The 16,350-nt window shown below is 33.0% G+C and overlaps 1 protein-coding gene across 1 annotated transcript in view; it reads left to right on the forward strand.

Moving 5' to 3' along the window:
* Positions 1–11,075, forward strand: part of LOC103586801 (follistatin-related protein 5) — a gene marked incomplete at its 5' end in the record, with an annotated part of 98,894 nt that extends 87,819 nt beyond the window's left edge. The window contains one exon of the mRNA XM_008568133.1: positions 8,517–11,075. Within this exon, the coding sequence (XP_008566355.1) occupies positions 8,517–9,219 (703 nt within the window). The remainder of the gene's footprint in view (positions 1–8,516) is intronic.
* Positions 11,076–16,350: the final 5,275 nt, after the last annotated feature.

Genomic DNA, 16,350 nt, shown 5'->3' on the forward strand with positions numbered 1-16,350 from the left:
CAGGATTCACGTCTTATTCCTGCCTTAAAATTTAATATCAATAAACAGGCTGTTTATCCTTTACTCAATAATAGATAATTCTAACCATTAATTAAATAGCTCAATTAAACGTGAGAGGCAAATGATAAAATATCTTGAAATGACGACTTAGACATAATTTTAGAAGAATTCAAAAGCAAACTACAACTTTGATTCAGGATTCACGTCTTATTCCTGCCTTAAAATTTAATATCAATAAACAGGCTGTTTATCCTTAACTCAATAATAGATAATTCTAACCATTAATTAAATAGCTCAATTAAACGTGAGAGGCAAATGATAAAATATCTCCAAATGACGACTTAGACATAATTTTAGAAGAATTCAAAAGCAAACTACAACTTTGATTTCCTTTCCCTCACTAGCCCCAAACACACAGACATACAAGATACTAAACTTTTTTTTTTTTTTTTCCTTTTTTGTCTTTTTTACTGACTGGTAACGGGACCGCAACCCTCTGTGTCGCACCCGTACCAGGGACCGGCAACGGGATAGATCCTTTCCCTCACTAGCCCCAAACACACAGACATACAAGATACTAAACTTTTTTTTTTTTTTCCTTTTTTGTCTTTTTTACTGACCGGTAACGGGACCGCAACCCTCTGTGTCGCACCCGTACCAGGGACCGGCAACGGGATAGAAACCCTCGGTGTTGCACCTGCACCGTGCTCAGCCAGTGAGCGGGAACCGGTCTCCACATGGGATCCAAACCCTCGGCGGGAGCGCCGCTGCGCTCTCAAGCAGCGCACTCTCCAGTGCACCACCGGGCCGGCCCAAGATACTAAACTTTTTAAAAATACCAAATCAAGACAGATTTCTAAACATATATTACAAACCCTAAGTCTGTTAAGCAGTAATTACTCATGCAGTTTTAGTGTGCCTAAAGAAAATGTAAAAGGTAGTGGGAAAATAATAATACAACAATTAGTATTAATCATGTGTGTAATCTTTACTACATGGTTATTAAAAATATGTGTATTTACCAGCAATTAATTATTAGTTAGGAGGCATTTTCTAAAACTTTACCAGAAGTAAGAAAATTCTACCTAAATAAGCATTCATTTCTAGTTAAAACATTAAAAAATTTATTTTTCCCCAACTTGTAGAATTACACATTTCTTTATCAATTGTCAAATGGTCCCAATTAGAAGCTAAATGTGGACGTCACAATACTCACTCCATGTAGCTCTATATATTCATTAGACTTGAGTTTTTCATTAATATCATCTTTAGATATGGAGAAATTAGCCGAGGAAATCTGTGCCTGCTCTTTAGCATTTCCATCCCTGGGTAAACCCTTCACTTCCCCAGAAGGGTGGCTGTGATGGCTCCAGGTTCATTTGGAAGATTAGAAGCTTGACTGGAGAAGTGAGGCCAGAGCAGTACCCCTTGCCAGAAGCTCCTTGCCTGCTGATCTGTAAGAGCCCCGCTGTTTCCTTGGATTAAACTTCTCCGCTCCTGACAAAACACACATCCCCACATCTTCCAGGGCTAGCAGTGGGGACAGCTCCTCACATCACTGCATTATTCCTTGTGGTCAACTTACACTTCACAATCATTGTGTCCACCTTGATTAATTCTAGTTAGAATTTGCCCTTTTCTTTCTGAGGTCCAGACTAATATAAACTCTCTCTTCAAATGAAAGCCTAGCATAACAAAATCGTAATTTAGTAGCTGAGGCAGGGATGTAACCACATTCCTCCCTTCTCCGTCTTTGAAGAGGTTTCTGAAACGCTTTTTGGAAGCCAGGGCATGTTGCAAGCATCCCTCTGCTTCACTGTAATTTACCTTGAGGACAGACATCATTCATCCCCTCTCCATTTCCTTCATAAAGTTTCACACAGTGCACGACACATAATCGACTGTGAATAATTACTCAATTTGGTCACATGGTATCTAGGACTCAACTCATGCCAAACCTGGTTCCTCACAAAACTTTTTTTTTTCTCACTCATTATTTCTGTCTTGCAGGTATAAAGTGGACACTTTGATAAGACTTTTTGATTGATTAGTATATTTTAATTTGCTCTTGCTTTTTTTTACCTTCCTTTTCTATTTTCATCTCTGTACTCCAAACTACTTCTCATTCTTCTAAAGTTTTGCCTTATTTCTGCTATGTCACCTCTGAGCCATTTATCACCTCCTGTATAAAACACACCCTAATCAGAAAAATGGGTAAGATGAGGGAAGCTGCTCTTTTCAGATTTCCATGTTATTTTTTTCAATCTCAAGTAAAAAGAACAACCAATCTTTTAAAATGCCATCTTAAGGCATGGTTGACAGTTTTGTGCCCTAAGCTTCTAAGCTCTTCAAAAAGAGATGGAGAACTTTAATATTTGATATATGGTCTGTAGCATGTACGGTGTGTCCTAGGTACTCACTATAAGTGAGGGCGCTTTAGACTACAATATTAATTGTGTCTAGCAATGAGTCACTCTAAATATACTATAATTAAGTTACGAATTTTTTTTCCTAAAATTATCAGACTCCTTACACATCAGAACAATAGGATACCAGAGAAGAAAGAAAATAAGTAATTTATTATTCAGAAACACATTCACTAAAAGTGAAAGTTGAGAAAGAAGTAATATAGCTAAAATTTTAAATATAGAATTTCTATAATGTGCTCATAAAAGTCAGGTAGGAGGGCATCTTGTGGTTTATTTTAGCCTTTTTCAAACTATGTTTTGAAAACAGAAAACTTTAAAGTGCTGTCATTTCTCAAACATACCTAAACATTGACTATTCAGAAACTGTCTTGCTCCAGTTATAAATCTGTACTAACGGTGGCATTTCTACTTCTCTGTGCATCCCCTCTCCTAAATATGAATGTGACCACCCATTATGAACAGGTGTGTTTTACTGAGCTATTTACATTACTTTCAGATTAAAAAGTAAAACCTCTGGTACTTGAGTAGGAACAGAATTCAGTCTTTTCTTACAAGGATCAGTTTGGGATAATAGAAAACAACTAAATAAGAACAAATTCATAAACTAGTGAATGATGGCTCATGTCAGATTTATGATTTCCATTCATGGACAAACTCTGTCAGCTGTCACACAATGGAAGATTTCACGGCAGCAGCATATTGTGTGTGGGAGCTTACATATTAATTGTGTATGGGAGCAGTTATAATTTCTTTATCTTATCTGTTTAGCATTTCTTTGCTTTCAATTGGAAAAATATAGTGTGTATAATATTATTAAAAATACAAGATATTAATAATCCTGCCCATTTTCGTATATGAAATACTAACCACTTGATTACATATTTTAGTTGTAGATTTTCGTAAATTCTGCTCAAATTCTTTTGTTCTGGAATTTTATTTCAAAGAATAGATAACTGGGACATCAGAGAAGCTTTGGGGATTGTTTTAGATGTGCATTGCAGTAATATTGGTTTTTATAAGACAATACAGTGTTGGACTAACCCGGTGTTCATATACAGCCAGTCTCCACTCAATACTTCCCATTTGCATCCACTGATAAGTAGAGAAAGACTTGTCTTAAAATCTGGGGAGGTGTAGATTATGCGGTTTGAGGAAGAAGATCCTGTAGGAATGGAAAGGAAGCATCTGATCCCTTCTTGGATGGCGATCGAACCACAGTGGTTAAATATTAGAAGTCAGCAGTAAGGATGCCTGTTTACAAGAGAAGCTCTGGGTACTCTGCGGACAGGCAATGCTACAATAAGGCTCAGGAGATAAAATAATTGTTATTCTGCAAATCTTACAGAGTTCTTTCACTCCATGCTTTAGGGTGTATGGGATCATATGAGAACATTGCTTTTGGCACTGACCATGGCAAATTTATATGAGGCATTTATTGCAATCATTAGATTTATTCAGTGCCATATGTGTGACCAGACACATTCAGGCACCATCTGAGTGAAGGACGTGGTGAAACCATTAATTATTCAATTGCAAGAAATACAGCCTTAGACTCATGGGACGTGGATATCTTCAAGCATTCACTCTTTATTTACATGGTGCTTCAATCATGCTTCTTTCTAAATATTTGTTCTCTCCCTCTCTCTGCCAAATAGCTTTCTTTGCAAGGCTCCTGAATGGCCATGCCATGAATACTGACTGCAACTCTCCATATCCTTAGATATTCAAGTTAAAGTCAGCCACAAAATTCTCTGTGACTTTTTGCATAAATTCTTGAGTAAGCCAGTTATCTATCTCAAATTCCATCACCTATGCAGAGCTCAGGTTCACCCAGTATATAATGGCCAACTGCTCCATGTCCTCAACAAGTACTGAAGCAGCACCTCAAAAGAAGGTGGAATGAGCTAGACTGTCTCTATTCTTAACAATGTGAGAGAGTTAGCTATTGGGTAAGGTGTGACCTGGGCACAGAACCTGTTGGCATGAGTGAGAGCAAGCATTAAAACATGAATTTCTATTGTCAACATGATCTCTCTAGTGTTCACGAATGAAGAAATACAGCCACACTTAGGTAACACTGTATGTTTATTTTTAACATTGTGGGAATACTAGCTGCACAGAAAAACTGATGTTTGTTTTTGGTTTTTCTCATCCATGGGCTATAATATGTTGTTCCATGGGAAATATTTGATGTGATTCAAAATGGAAAAATGATGCTACTTAAGGTATAAAGGACTGATAATTTCTACTTATTGAGAATCTAATGCATGCTTGGTAATATACATGCATTTACTCTCATCCTCAAAGCAAGGTAGTACTTTTACCCTCTTCCTGCTGATGAGAAAATTAAAAGTTGTGGACATCAAGGGCTTTACGTAGGTCATATTTACATAAGGTCTATTTTACTGGAAAACTGGATCACAAAACTGATCAAGTCAGCCTGAAATGAAAGCCCTTACTTCATCCAAAACAAGTGTCTGTGTAAGAATCATTTTAAGACCTCACCTTAGAGCATTAATTAAAATAGCATTAATAAAAGCAGTAATTAAACTAGAACATTTTGATAAACTTTATAATGAACTACATTTATTAGCCACTTAGAAAAATAATATAATTTTGGAAAGACGTCACTATAACTCTTCTCACAAATCTGACAACCTACACAATGCCATCCTGAGAGACCACGCTTTTCTAGTGGCATTGATTTCCTAGTAAAAGAAGTGATTTGGGGAGTTAAGTTTTAACTCTCCTTTCTCAGTCTGCATCTTCTTATACACATTCTGTCAAATATTAGACCAACTATGTTAGGCTTAGTACTGTGCAGGATTTATTATACTAAGCAAGCATGAAATTTGAGAGCCGCGTAAATATTAATCAGAGACTAATGAACAGTGGGAGACTTCTGAATATCAATCTTTACTAGTGGGAAATTTTGAATTAGAGACACCACTTCCTAACCAATAAATCAGTGGTGAAAAATTGAAGGCATTCTCATGCATCTGCTCCTGTAGCTAGATCTCTAGTCCTAAAGAAGCATACAATACGGATGCTGTAAAAGATGTTATTTCACCACCCCACATGAAGGTTCTGCATTTTTAACCAGACCACTTTTAAAAGTTTTTAATTACCTTCAGAAAAGGTTGGATTGTAAAATAGAAAACTTGAGTACATTCTTTAGTATCAGAGTTAAAATAGTTCAGGAGAAGAAAGAGCTTGTCTCATTTTTTCTCATTAGCATTCAAAACTCATTGCCCAAAGGGCTCGATGATTCAAGGTTAAGAGGAGAGCGCAAATGCCAAAACTTGATTGGCTTATTGCTTTTATTAAATGAGCCTATGAATGCCTTTCCACTGAGCTCATGTACAACATAACAAAAAAGATATCTTCCCTTATAATTTATAATTACGTAATAAAATATCAATACACCTACACACCTATATACCCTTGATGATTGGTCATTAATGAAAAAACAGCTTTTTTTTAGCATATACAGTTAATTACTTGTTAAGGCAAGCCTGAGAGTCGATACTGATACTTCTAATTTTATGATATTTTTGATGCTGAGACACTAAAAATATGGGACTAAGTTGACAGTTTGAAGGTTTTGTTTTTTGTTTTTTAATACTTTGGTATGCAGGTAGAACTAAAATTCTATGGTATGTTTCTGCACCAGGCATTAATATTTTAATGCAAATATTTGGAAGTGATTGATGTTAACAATATGAATGCTTCTTCATACCACCGTAATCAGAAACAAAATTTTCTCCTGCATAGGTATGGTATGAGATGTGTTTACTGAAAAGACACAAACAAATATATTAAGGACACAGAAAAGAAAAAGAGCCAGGAAATAAGCCAGAAATGGTGGATGTCATTCAGAGATACACTAGAAATATTATTTCCAAATGTATTACTTTGTGCCATTTCAAGTACATGGAAAAAGTAATAGTTGCTAAATTAGGTAATAGTACAACAAAATGCTATAATTAGGCAATAATAACAGTTTTTCAATTTTTTATCACTAAAAATTTCTAGATTCATTATAAGTAGGGAGAATTATATTGATCTCCAATATATTCTCAGTGCCTTTTTAGGAGTTGCTCAATAAATATTTAAGAAAGCTCTTAAAGGAGTAGCTATACCTAAATATAATTAGGCAATAATAACAGTTTTTCAATTTTTTATCACTAAAAATTTCTAGATTCATTAAAAGTAGGGAGAATTATATTGATCTCCAATATATTCTCAGTGCCTTTTTAAGAGTTGCTCAATAAATATTTAAGAAAGCTCTTAAAGGAGTAGCTATACCTAAAAGTTATTCCTTCATAAAGAAGAATTTGTACTCTCTAACGACAAGTAGTCTCTCTACAAATGTTCATATATAGCTAAAATTATAATTTAGTTTCGTAAATGTATGTAATAAAAATTGAAGCAGTTACAATTTTATGTCATTTTTGTAAAATATCTCTGCTTAGGCACTCCCTGCCTTCTACAACTACAACACAGGACTATTTTTTTTGAGAACATTTATCCTATTTTCTCTACGATATTACATATATGAGTTTATTTCTGTTTTTGACCTTGCTAAATGCTTATATTTGAACTGTTAAGAGGATATTACCCTGAATATACTTTATTTTGTATTACATGTTGAAATGGTCATTTTTTTTTTTTATGTATAGAACTATGTGTGATAATTAGCATTCAGAAAATAAATTACACAGGTGACAAGACCATAATTAGTTATCTTTAGAGTTTTTGTGAGGATATTACCCTGAATATACTTTATTTTGTATTACATGTTGAAATGGTCATTTTTTTTTTATGTATAGAACTATGTGTGATAATTAGCGTTCAGAAAATAAATTACACAGGTGACAAGACCATAATTAGTTATCTTTAGAGTTTTTGTTTTGTTTTACCTTAATACTCACAGTAAAGTAATCTTAATTTTTATTTATGAGCACAGTCAATGGAACAATATTTCTCTGATTCTTATTTTTATGAGATTTTGGAACTATTAGGGAGTGTTTTAATCAATATTACTAACACACACACACAAAAATCTATTTCTATTAATTCTATTGGTCAGTGCCCACCTTGTATATAATTTTGCTTAATAATTTCCTATCTCATTGTCTCTTATTTGACTTAATTATTTTTTACTAGAAAGTTGTTTGTTTCATAGCTCAGAGTTTCAAAACATATTTATAGTTGCCACAGGTGTTTCTGATAATTTTCAGCCAATATTCAGGATAAATGCTTTCAAAAGCACTGAACTAATTAAAGAGGCAAAAAAACAAAACAAATTTTAAAATTGACTTTAATATAAAAATTCTACAAATCTTCAAAATTTTTCATTGTTCAATGTAAGGTAACCAATGCAATGCAGTTATATAATTAACAACAATAACAATATAAGCATGTCAAAGTTAAAAAATGTAACTTGTATTTAAAATGTATAATAAATGTTGAAATCATAAAGGTTAATCAAGGTAATCCTAACATGCAATTGAAGTCTAACAATTCTGTATCTCCCAAAAATAAAATAAAATTTGCATCTATTAAGTTAGTCCTTTGATATAAATTAAAATGAGAAAAATGTTGATAATTATCTAAATAGTAATGAGTGTCAGATTTATTTAATGGTCAAAAATCAATATAATAAGTAAATAGAGTGAAATAGATATATAGTCAAGCCTTTTATGCTTGCTGGGTTTAGTAGCAGTTAACCAAGGTAATTTAATATCAGAAGGTTTAGGGACATATAAAACAATGTTTACTTTTTCCCCTGTATGTTGAAAGCCAAATTTGTTCTTCCAATTAACTAGATGTATTGCTTTTAATTATTTCACTTTTCTACAGCATTAGTTAAAATTATTTGGATGTAATGAAAGAATGACCCAGAGAAAGGAGGAAGGCAGCACAATCTGAAGATTAACTCTAACATGATTATGACACATATTGCTGCATAGCCTGACAGTTAATGCCTGGGCTTGTGAGGGACCTTTCCATCTGTCCATAATGCACTTTCTTATGGTAACCATTCTATAGTTTCCTGTCTAATTTTGGTTTTCATCTTTTCAGGTTTGGATTTATTCTTCATAAAGATGAAGCTGCACTACAGAAAATTGATCTTGAAACCATGTCATATATCAAGACAATTAACTTGAAGGACTATAAGTGCATTCCTCAGTCGTTGGCATATACACACTTGGGAGGATACTACTTTATTGGCTGCAAACCTGACAGCACTGGAGCAATTCCACCACAGCTCATGGTGGATGGTGTAACTGACTCAGTCATCGGGTTCAATAGCGATGTGACAGGCACTCCGTATGTCTCACCAGATGGCCACTATCTAGTCAGCATTAACGATGTGAAAGGACTTGTGAGGGTTCAGTACATTACTATCAGAGGAGAAATAGAGGAGGCTTTTGACATTCACACAAATCTGCACATATCCGATCTGGCATTCCAGCCATCCTTTACTGAAGCCCACCAATACAACATCTATGGTAGTTCAAGCACACAAACCGACGTGCTCTTCGTGGAGCTCTCCTCTGGGAAGGTCAAGATGATAAAGAGCCTTAAAGAACCACTCAAGGCAGAAGAATGGCCCTGGAACCAGAAGAACAGGCAAATCCAGGACAGTGGCTTGTTTGGTCAATACCTGATGACACCTTCCAAGGACTCTCTCTTTATACTCGACGGAAGACTCAATAAGTTAAACTGTGAGATCACTGAAGTTGAGAAAGGAAATACAGTTGTATGGGTTGGAGATGCCTAGGAGCACCATTATATAATTATCGAATGAAGAGTTTTACAGTACATTGCACTTAATTCATTGTTTAAATTTACAACTTAACTTTCAAACTTTATGTCCTAGTCAAAGATAACGTATTTGGTTGGCCCAAATAAAACAGATTGTTTTTGACAAAAACATTCACAATCGAAATTACTGGTTGATGAGAAATATTTAACACAATAATTAGTGAGAAATTACATCAATGACAGGAATCAAATGTATAATTATTCTTTAAATCAATAAAATAGGTTTTAAATTCTTAAAATGACTAAACTGCAGGGAATTTCAAATGACTTAAGCATCATTTAATTTTGAGGGTAGTTTATCTATTTTTTCTGTCCTTTTAGTATGCATAAATCAGAAATAAAATGTGTGTGGAAACTTAAAATTCTTAATTTAAAATATTCTGTCCCATCCACTGTTGATAATCTTTTGTGCCTTGAAGGGGATGTCAAAGGAGGAAAAAGAAAGCTAAAAGCTGCATACTGAAACCTTCATAGCTATAAATCTCGTTATTAAAAAATGTTCAACAACTCTTGCACCAAATCCTGCCTTCAGTCGTTTGTTTAACCCTCAGTGAAATATCATTTGAAGGCATAAATTGGCCTTAGGTTTTATACAGGTGACAAACTCTATTTGACATTTACTGTATAATCTGCAGCATGTTATAGAAAATGGGGAGGAAGGGAAAAAATAATTATGGTAAAAGTGTTTGCAATGTATTATCTACTGATTTTGCTTTCAATCACTAGAGTACATTATATTTTTAATGAAAGGCTGTCTGGTATGTCAACTGCTTACAAAAGTTTAGTTTATTATCAGCAGAATAGATTCTGTCTTTTCACATAGCCCGGTGTTGCATCATCAGGAACTTTCAGTTCTTAAAGAGAAGCATTGCTTCCATCTGCTTAGAGTAAATCGCATGTAGGAAAAGTAACATCAAGGCAGAAAAAATGGCAGAACTGATGAGTATTAGTGGCTTAGGAGAATAAGTAATAGAAGTTGAAAAATGGGAGATAGCCCCACAATGGTGAGTAAAAATGTACTTCTCCACCACTTTTGCTATTTAAATGTAATCCATCAAAGAACTTTATTCCTAACAATTTTTCTAAATGGCTTCTTCTATTCAACTCCTACATAATTCTAAAATGACCTTCTCACTAACTGTGCTGTAGTTTGAAACCTAACTAATCCTCTTATTTGAGACACTGCAGAGAAGTAAATTTACTGCTTCGTTTTGTTTTTTTTTTTCCCCAAAGGGCAAAAGAGAAAGCCAGTAGAAGGAGATTAAAACCAGAGTTGGTTTATTGAAATAAACAGATAATTATTCAGGATTAAAGTAATAGTTTACATGTTCTGAGAATTTTTTTTACTTAATTTAGTTTTTATTGTTGCTAAAAATGCTAATGGGTTGTTGAAATGACCTCCATTTACCGAAGGTAATCCAATAAGGACTTTTTTAAATACAAATTTTGCTCAAGTTTGAATTGTGTAAAACTGCTTAGAAACCTGAAATTTTATAGTGTGTCCTATCTTATGTGTATATACCATAATAAGCTGTGTGATACAGTAGATTTCTTCTTAGCTTAAGGAAACATTATGGGAAGTAGATTTAATAAACAACAAAAATCAGCTTATGTTTCTTCTTATTGAATCTGCTTTACTTTTTAGCAATTTTCTCCCTTGTGAACATGAATCATATAAAGTGTCTGTGACTTAATGATTTTATGTAAGTCTGTCACACACATCTTTCTTTGGTAGTTTACACCATGTGGATGCTCTGTCTGTAGACATTGCTTGATAAAAGGAGAATAAACCTCTTACATTTTAACCCCTGAGAGTTCAGTCAATGATTTAATGTCTATATCTTTTTTTAGTTATTATTCCTTACAATGATTCAAACATATTCTGGTGCTCTGCATTATTTTGAATGATGGATTGGGGTGGAGGTAGAGGGGAAGTAAAGTGAGATCAATCAAAGAAAGAAAATTTTGTTCGCCTTTTTATACCAAATCTACTTTGCTATATCTATTCATTATTCAATACAAGGCATATATTCTTTCTATGATGTCTACTAGAATCCCTTCTTGTGTATTAAAGGAATGAGTGAATGAGTATCAGAATGGAATACAAGTATACTCAAAAGAAAATGCTTTTTCCACATCCTATACTACTAACCACATAAATATGATGCCACCGTTTAAAAACATTGTGATAGTTAAAATACTGACCTTTGCGAGCTCAAAAAACAGATGCAACATATATGTCACAATTATTTCTAAAACATATATTTCTTCTGTCAAAGACAGAGTAAAAGATGGAGTAAAAAACAGTACACAGGGCATTAGCATTGTTTTATGCACATCCTGATTAAAGTGTGTTACAAATAATAATTTCATAATTAATGCAGGTATGTGTAAAAAGTGAAAGTGAAGAAAAGCTAGGATAAAATGATGAATAATCTACCTTAAAAAGAAGGTGTAACATCAAAGTGTAGGTTATTAACAGCAGAAGAAAAAAGTGAAGTGATAATATTCAAAGGCATGAAATGAAGAAAGATGTGAAATCAAGAATAGGAATAAGATGTGGGAGGTCATTTAGCAAAATTGACTGAAAGTTCAATTTTGATCAAATAAATGATTTATGAAAACAAGGTGATATCAACAAGGCAAGAAAAAAGGTTGTGATCAGATTTTGGAAAGAAGGATGAGAAGATTGAAACCAATTCGAAGAATTTAGACCTAATCCAGACAATTGAGACCCAAAAATAATTTTTAAAAAGAAAAATAATAGTGAAAACAGCATTTTAAAATTTATTTTTTGAATGGAATGAAAATTTAACTGAAGAAAAGGGAAATTAGAGGAAATAGTATCAGGTGGCTATGAGGATGAGAAGATTGAAACCAATTCGAAGAATTTAGACCTAATCCAGACAATTGAGACCCAACAATAATTTTTAAAAAGAAAAATAATAGTGAAAACAGCATTTTAAAATTTATTTTTTAAATGGAATGAAAATTTAACTGAAGAAAAGGGAAATTAGAGGAAATAGTATCAGGTGGCTATAGCAAAAATTTAAGTTTACAGTTTCTAATACGTAACAATTAATTTGAAAGTACTTACTGAAAAATAAGACTTGTTGAGGAACCTTACCTGAAATGGTAACTTAATAAATATGGACCATAAAAGTGACAAAAGTGATAGGACTCAAATATGATATCATTGGTAGAAATAAGGGAGCTATGAAGGAGAACCAGGTCGGAGCGAGAGAATGAGGATTTAGATAAAAGACAAATTAAATGTAAATATAGAGAAATGGACATATTTCTAGAGAAGTGTCATCATGTAAAGCAAATCAATGCAATTTTCAGGAGTCATTCTACCTGCTGTTTAATTATTTCTATGAAAAGGTAAAGTATTGTAAAAATGCCATTTAGAACCTTGTCACCTTTCAGACTCCCACTTGAAAGTTCATCACAGTATTTTCTTGTATGAAATAAATTAATTCAATTGGATTTTACACTCACTAGTTAAGATTTTACAACATGGAACAATATGTTTAATCACATCTGACAACATACATTATGTAAATTTTTAAAGTGAGAAAAATTTTAAGAAAAATATTTCTATTCGTGAAACCAATAAAATAAGATGAAAATGTACAACCTAATGTTACAACCGTAAGAACTCATAAGGTAGACACACTTGTCCCTGTGTCTGCCATTTAGCATGTTCCTTTATGAATGGGTAAAGAGAACAAAAGAAGAATCTATCAAAAGCCTATTTTCGCTTTCCTCCCAACCACATTCTGACTAATATCATTTACCTCTCCTGAGAAACTTCATAGGCAGAAATATGTTCCAAAAGTCATGCTGTAGAGATTCTTATTTGCTGTCTTAAGTCATGGTAAATTTTCCCATCTTTCTAGAAGACTATTAGCCATCTGAGCATAATTTTTTTGTGTGTTTGCATTTAATAAGTTACATAGTCCTGTTACTAAATGGAAAAGCACTTAGCTTATTAGTAATATTCAACAGCAAAATGAACCTGTCTGTGTGGTATTCAATGGGGGCTGCACAGCTCTTTTACAGTAATTTATAGCTACAGTTGAAGTTAAAAAGTTTTAATACTTTTTCTCTTATACTAGACTTTAGTGGTGATAAAATTCTCAATATTTTGGCGCTTAGGTTCAAGTTCCTAATAAAATTTTGTATGTGGTACAATATGGTTAAAATTGAGGAAGTACGCTATAAAATAGCAAAAATTTCCTGCTTGATGCCTGGCAAATGTTTTGAAAGACTATCTCTAAATACATATTTTGATACTTTTAAGGAAGAATCAAAATTACCTCAGTGTTGAAAGAATATATTGGTATTTCAACAGAAAAATGTCCACATTATTCATGTGTATAAATCCTTTTTGCATTTCCATAAAAAAGTGCAGTGTTCCTTTACAGTTGGATCCATAAACTTGTTCAAAGTTACAAAGTCTAAGTGAAAAATCTCATGATTATCAAGGAAGATACATGAAATATAGAGCTATTAAAAATAGTTAAACATTGAATTACTCTACCCTGCCTCTGCTTACCCAGCTACTTTTAAAGTGGTTTTGTTCTTAATTTAGTTTCTGTCCCTTCTTCAGTTATTGGCAAAGAATGGCAAAATAGTCATCTTTTGATCTTGTGAATAAAGTATAATTAATCACTTTAGATCAATAAACATCATTTTGAAACATTAATTGTCTTTTAGGGTAATCATCATTATAAATTGAGCAAAAGTGAATACATGGATTAAATTAAGGATACTAACAAAACATGTTAATTTTATATTCTTTTTAAAGTTAATTGCTGATAGGAATAGAACATCATTTTATTTTGTATATTTCTGTGCAAATCTGCCATATGCCATGCAGTTTTAAATTTTCCAGCAATTCAGCACCTTACTGGGTTTTTTTGTGTGTTTATGAATGTTTTAATTTAGACATATATGAAAATAAAAACATATCTGGGAATATTGGAGAATTGTTTTAACATTCAAAAATATTCTACTAGTATTTAAAAATGCCTATTAAATCTAGAAGCACAGCATTGATTTATGTAAAGTGTACTAAAATATAAGATCATTACATAAATTTGGAGAATTATTCTGGATTACAGAATCTCACACCTACTATAGCTTCCAAATATATGAGTATAATAAATTACAGAGAAATAATGAGAAATTGAAGAACCAGGATAGTAGGGATTCTTGACTGTGGAGACTCTATTAGATCAAGTAAATTAAAGATGTATAATTACATATAGAATCTGAATAATGTAACACTAAGCATTAGTAAGTAAATTCATATAAATATGCATATATATACGTGCATATGTTAAAAATCACTTTCCTGATATTTTTATAATCACTAATACATATAATTAGCTGCTTATCCAGCTACTTTTAAATTTGTTTTGCTGTTAATTCAGTTTCTGTACTTTGTTCATAACTGTTAGTAATTATAAACACAAATCCAATAAGGAAAAATAGTATAGAAAACATCCTCAATTTATTACAATAAAATGAGAAATAAAAAATGTTAATCACTTAACAAGTAATATATATGTAAATAAATGAATAAACATATTCATTTAAACAAATATTCACAAACAGCACTTTAAGGAAGAAATCAAATTGGCATATGCAAAACTTGCAGATTCTCTACATAATAATGAAAACAAAAGCAATGTACTGCAAAAGTAATCTGGATATTCTTACAATTCTTCAAAAGCAGAAAGCTGCAAAGAAATTTACCCCTACTCTAGTAAAGAGAAAAAGTTGGAAAATCCATAAAATCATAATTTACATGAACCTATCAGAGAGCTGGAGTTGTAAGTTTACTAAGTAAACTGATTTCCAGTGAGTGACAAGAAACTATTTAGCCCTTGGCATGATACAGGAGAAAGAAATGGCCACATAAAAAATATGTTTTAAAAAAATTTCTTAAATAAACGGAGAGATCTTTATGTATATTGAATTGTGAAAAAAATTCTTAAATGCTATGTGTAGGGTAGCTTATCAGTTTTGAAAAGTTGGGGGCCTCAGACTCATGAAGAATTCATACTGATTTTCAAGATCTTTTTCACAGACCTCCACCAAGTGCTCACAAAAAGATGGGAAGCGAGGCAGGAGAACAGCCAGACACAGCTTCATTGGCAGCCTGTGTGCAAGTATCCAGCTGCTGTGGGGATTCAGGCCCTGTCCCCTTGTCCTAACTCTTTGCCTAAGGAAGTAAAAGTGTTAAGCATCTAAGGCAGGGACAATCATCTGTCTCACCCATAGGAAACAGGCAAGGATCGATCGTTTCTAGGAGGAATAAAAGTAAAACCTGTTGCCTCTGAGGAGGGAGAGGTAGCAAACACTCCAATCCTCGTAGGTAAACATGTTTTGCTGCCAAAAGAGGACAGATGAAAAGACTGCTGCTAGGGGAGGGGCAGGACATCTTTTCCAATGGAATGTACGTGAAGAAGTCTTGCACTTACATTTAGAGAGACACTTTAGTAACACGTTTTTACTAAGTTTAATTTGTCTGACATTATTAGAGCTACTCCAGCTTTCCTATCGATGCTTTTTGCATAACATATCTTTTTCTATCCTTTTATTGGCTATTTGAATATTTCAGTCTGAAATGGGTCTCCCTTAAAGAGCATGTATTTGGATCTCTCTTTTTTTCATCCATTCTGACTATATCTGTATTTTGATTGGATCGTTTAATTCATTCATATTAAATGTATTATTGCTATAGTTGTGTTTACATTTTCCATGTTATTTTTTATAGGTCTCATGTGTTGTCTGTTTCTCTATTCCTCATTTACTGTTTTCCTTTTTTTTTTAATTAAGCAAATATTTTGCAGGGTGACATTTTACTTCCTTTAATGATGCCTTTACTTTTAAAAAATTGTTTTGGTAGTTGTTGTCCTAGGGCTCACCATATACATTGTAACTTGTTAGAATCAACTTCAGATTTATACTAACTTAATTCTAGTGAAAAACAGAAATATCACTCTTGCATAATCCTTTTTGCATTTTCCCCATTTTGTGCTATTTTTGTTAAAATGCATGTTAATATTTATAT

Source organism: Galeopterus variegatus, unplaced genomic scaffold (assembly GCF_000696425.1).
Source record: "Galeopterus variegatus unplaced genomic scaffold, G_variegatus-3.0.2 Scaffold378, whole genome shotgun sequence".
NCBI classification, from domain to species: domain Eukaryota; kingdom Metazoa; phylum Chordata; class Mammalia; order Dermoptera; family Cynocephalidae; genus Galeopterus; species Galeopterus variegatus.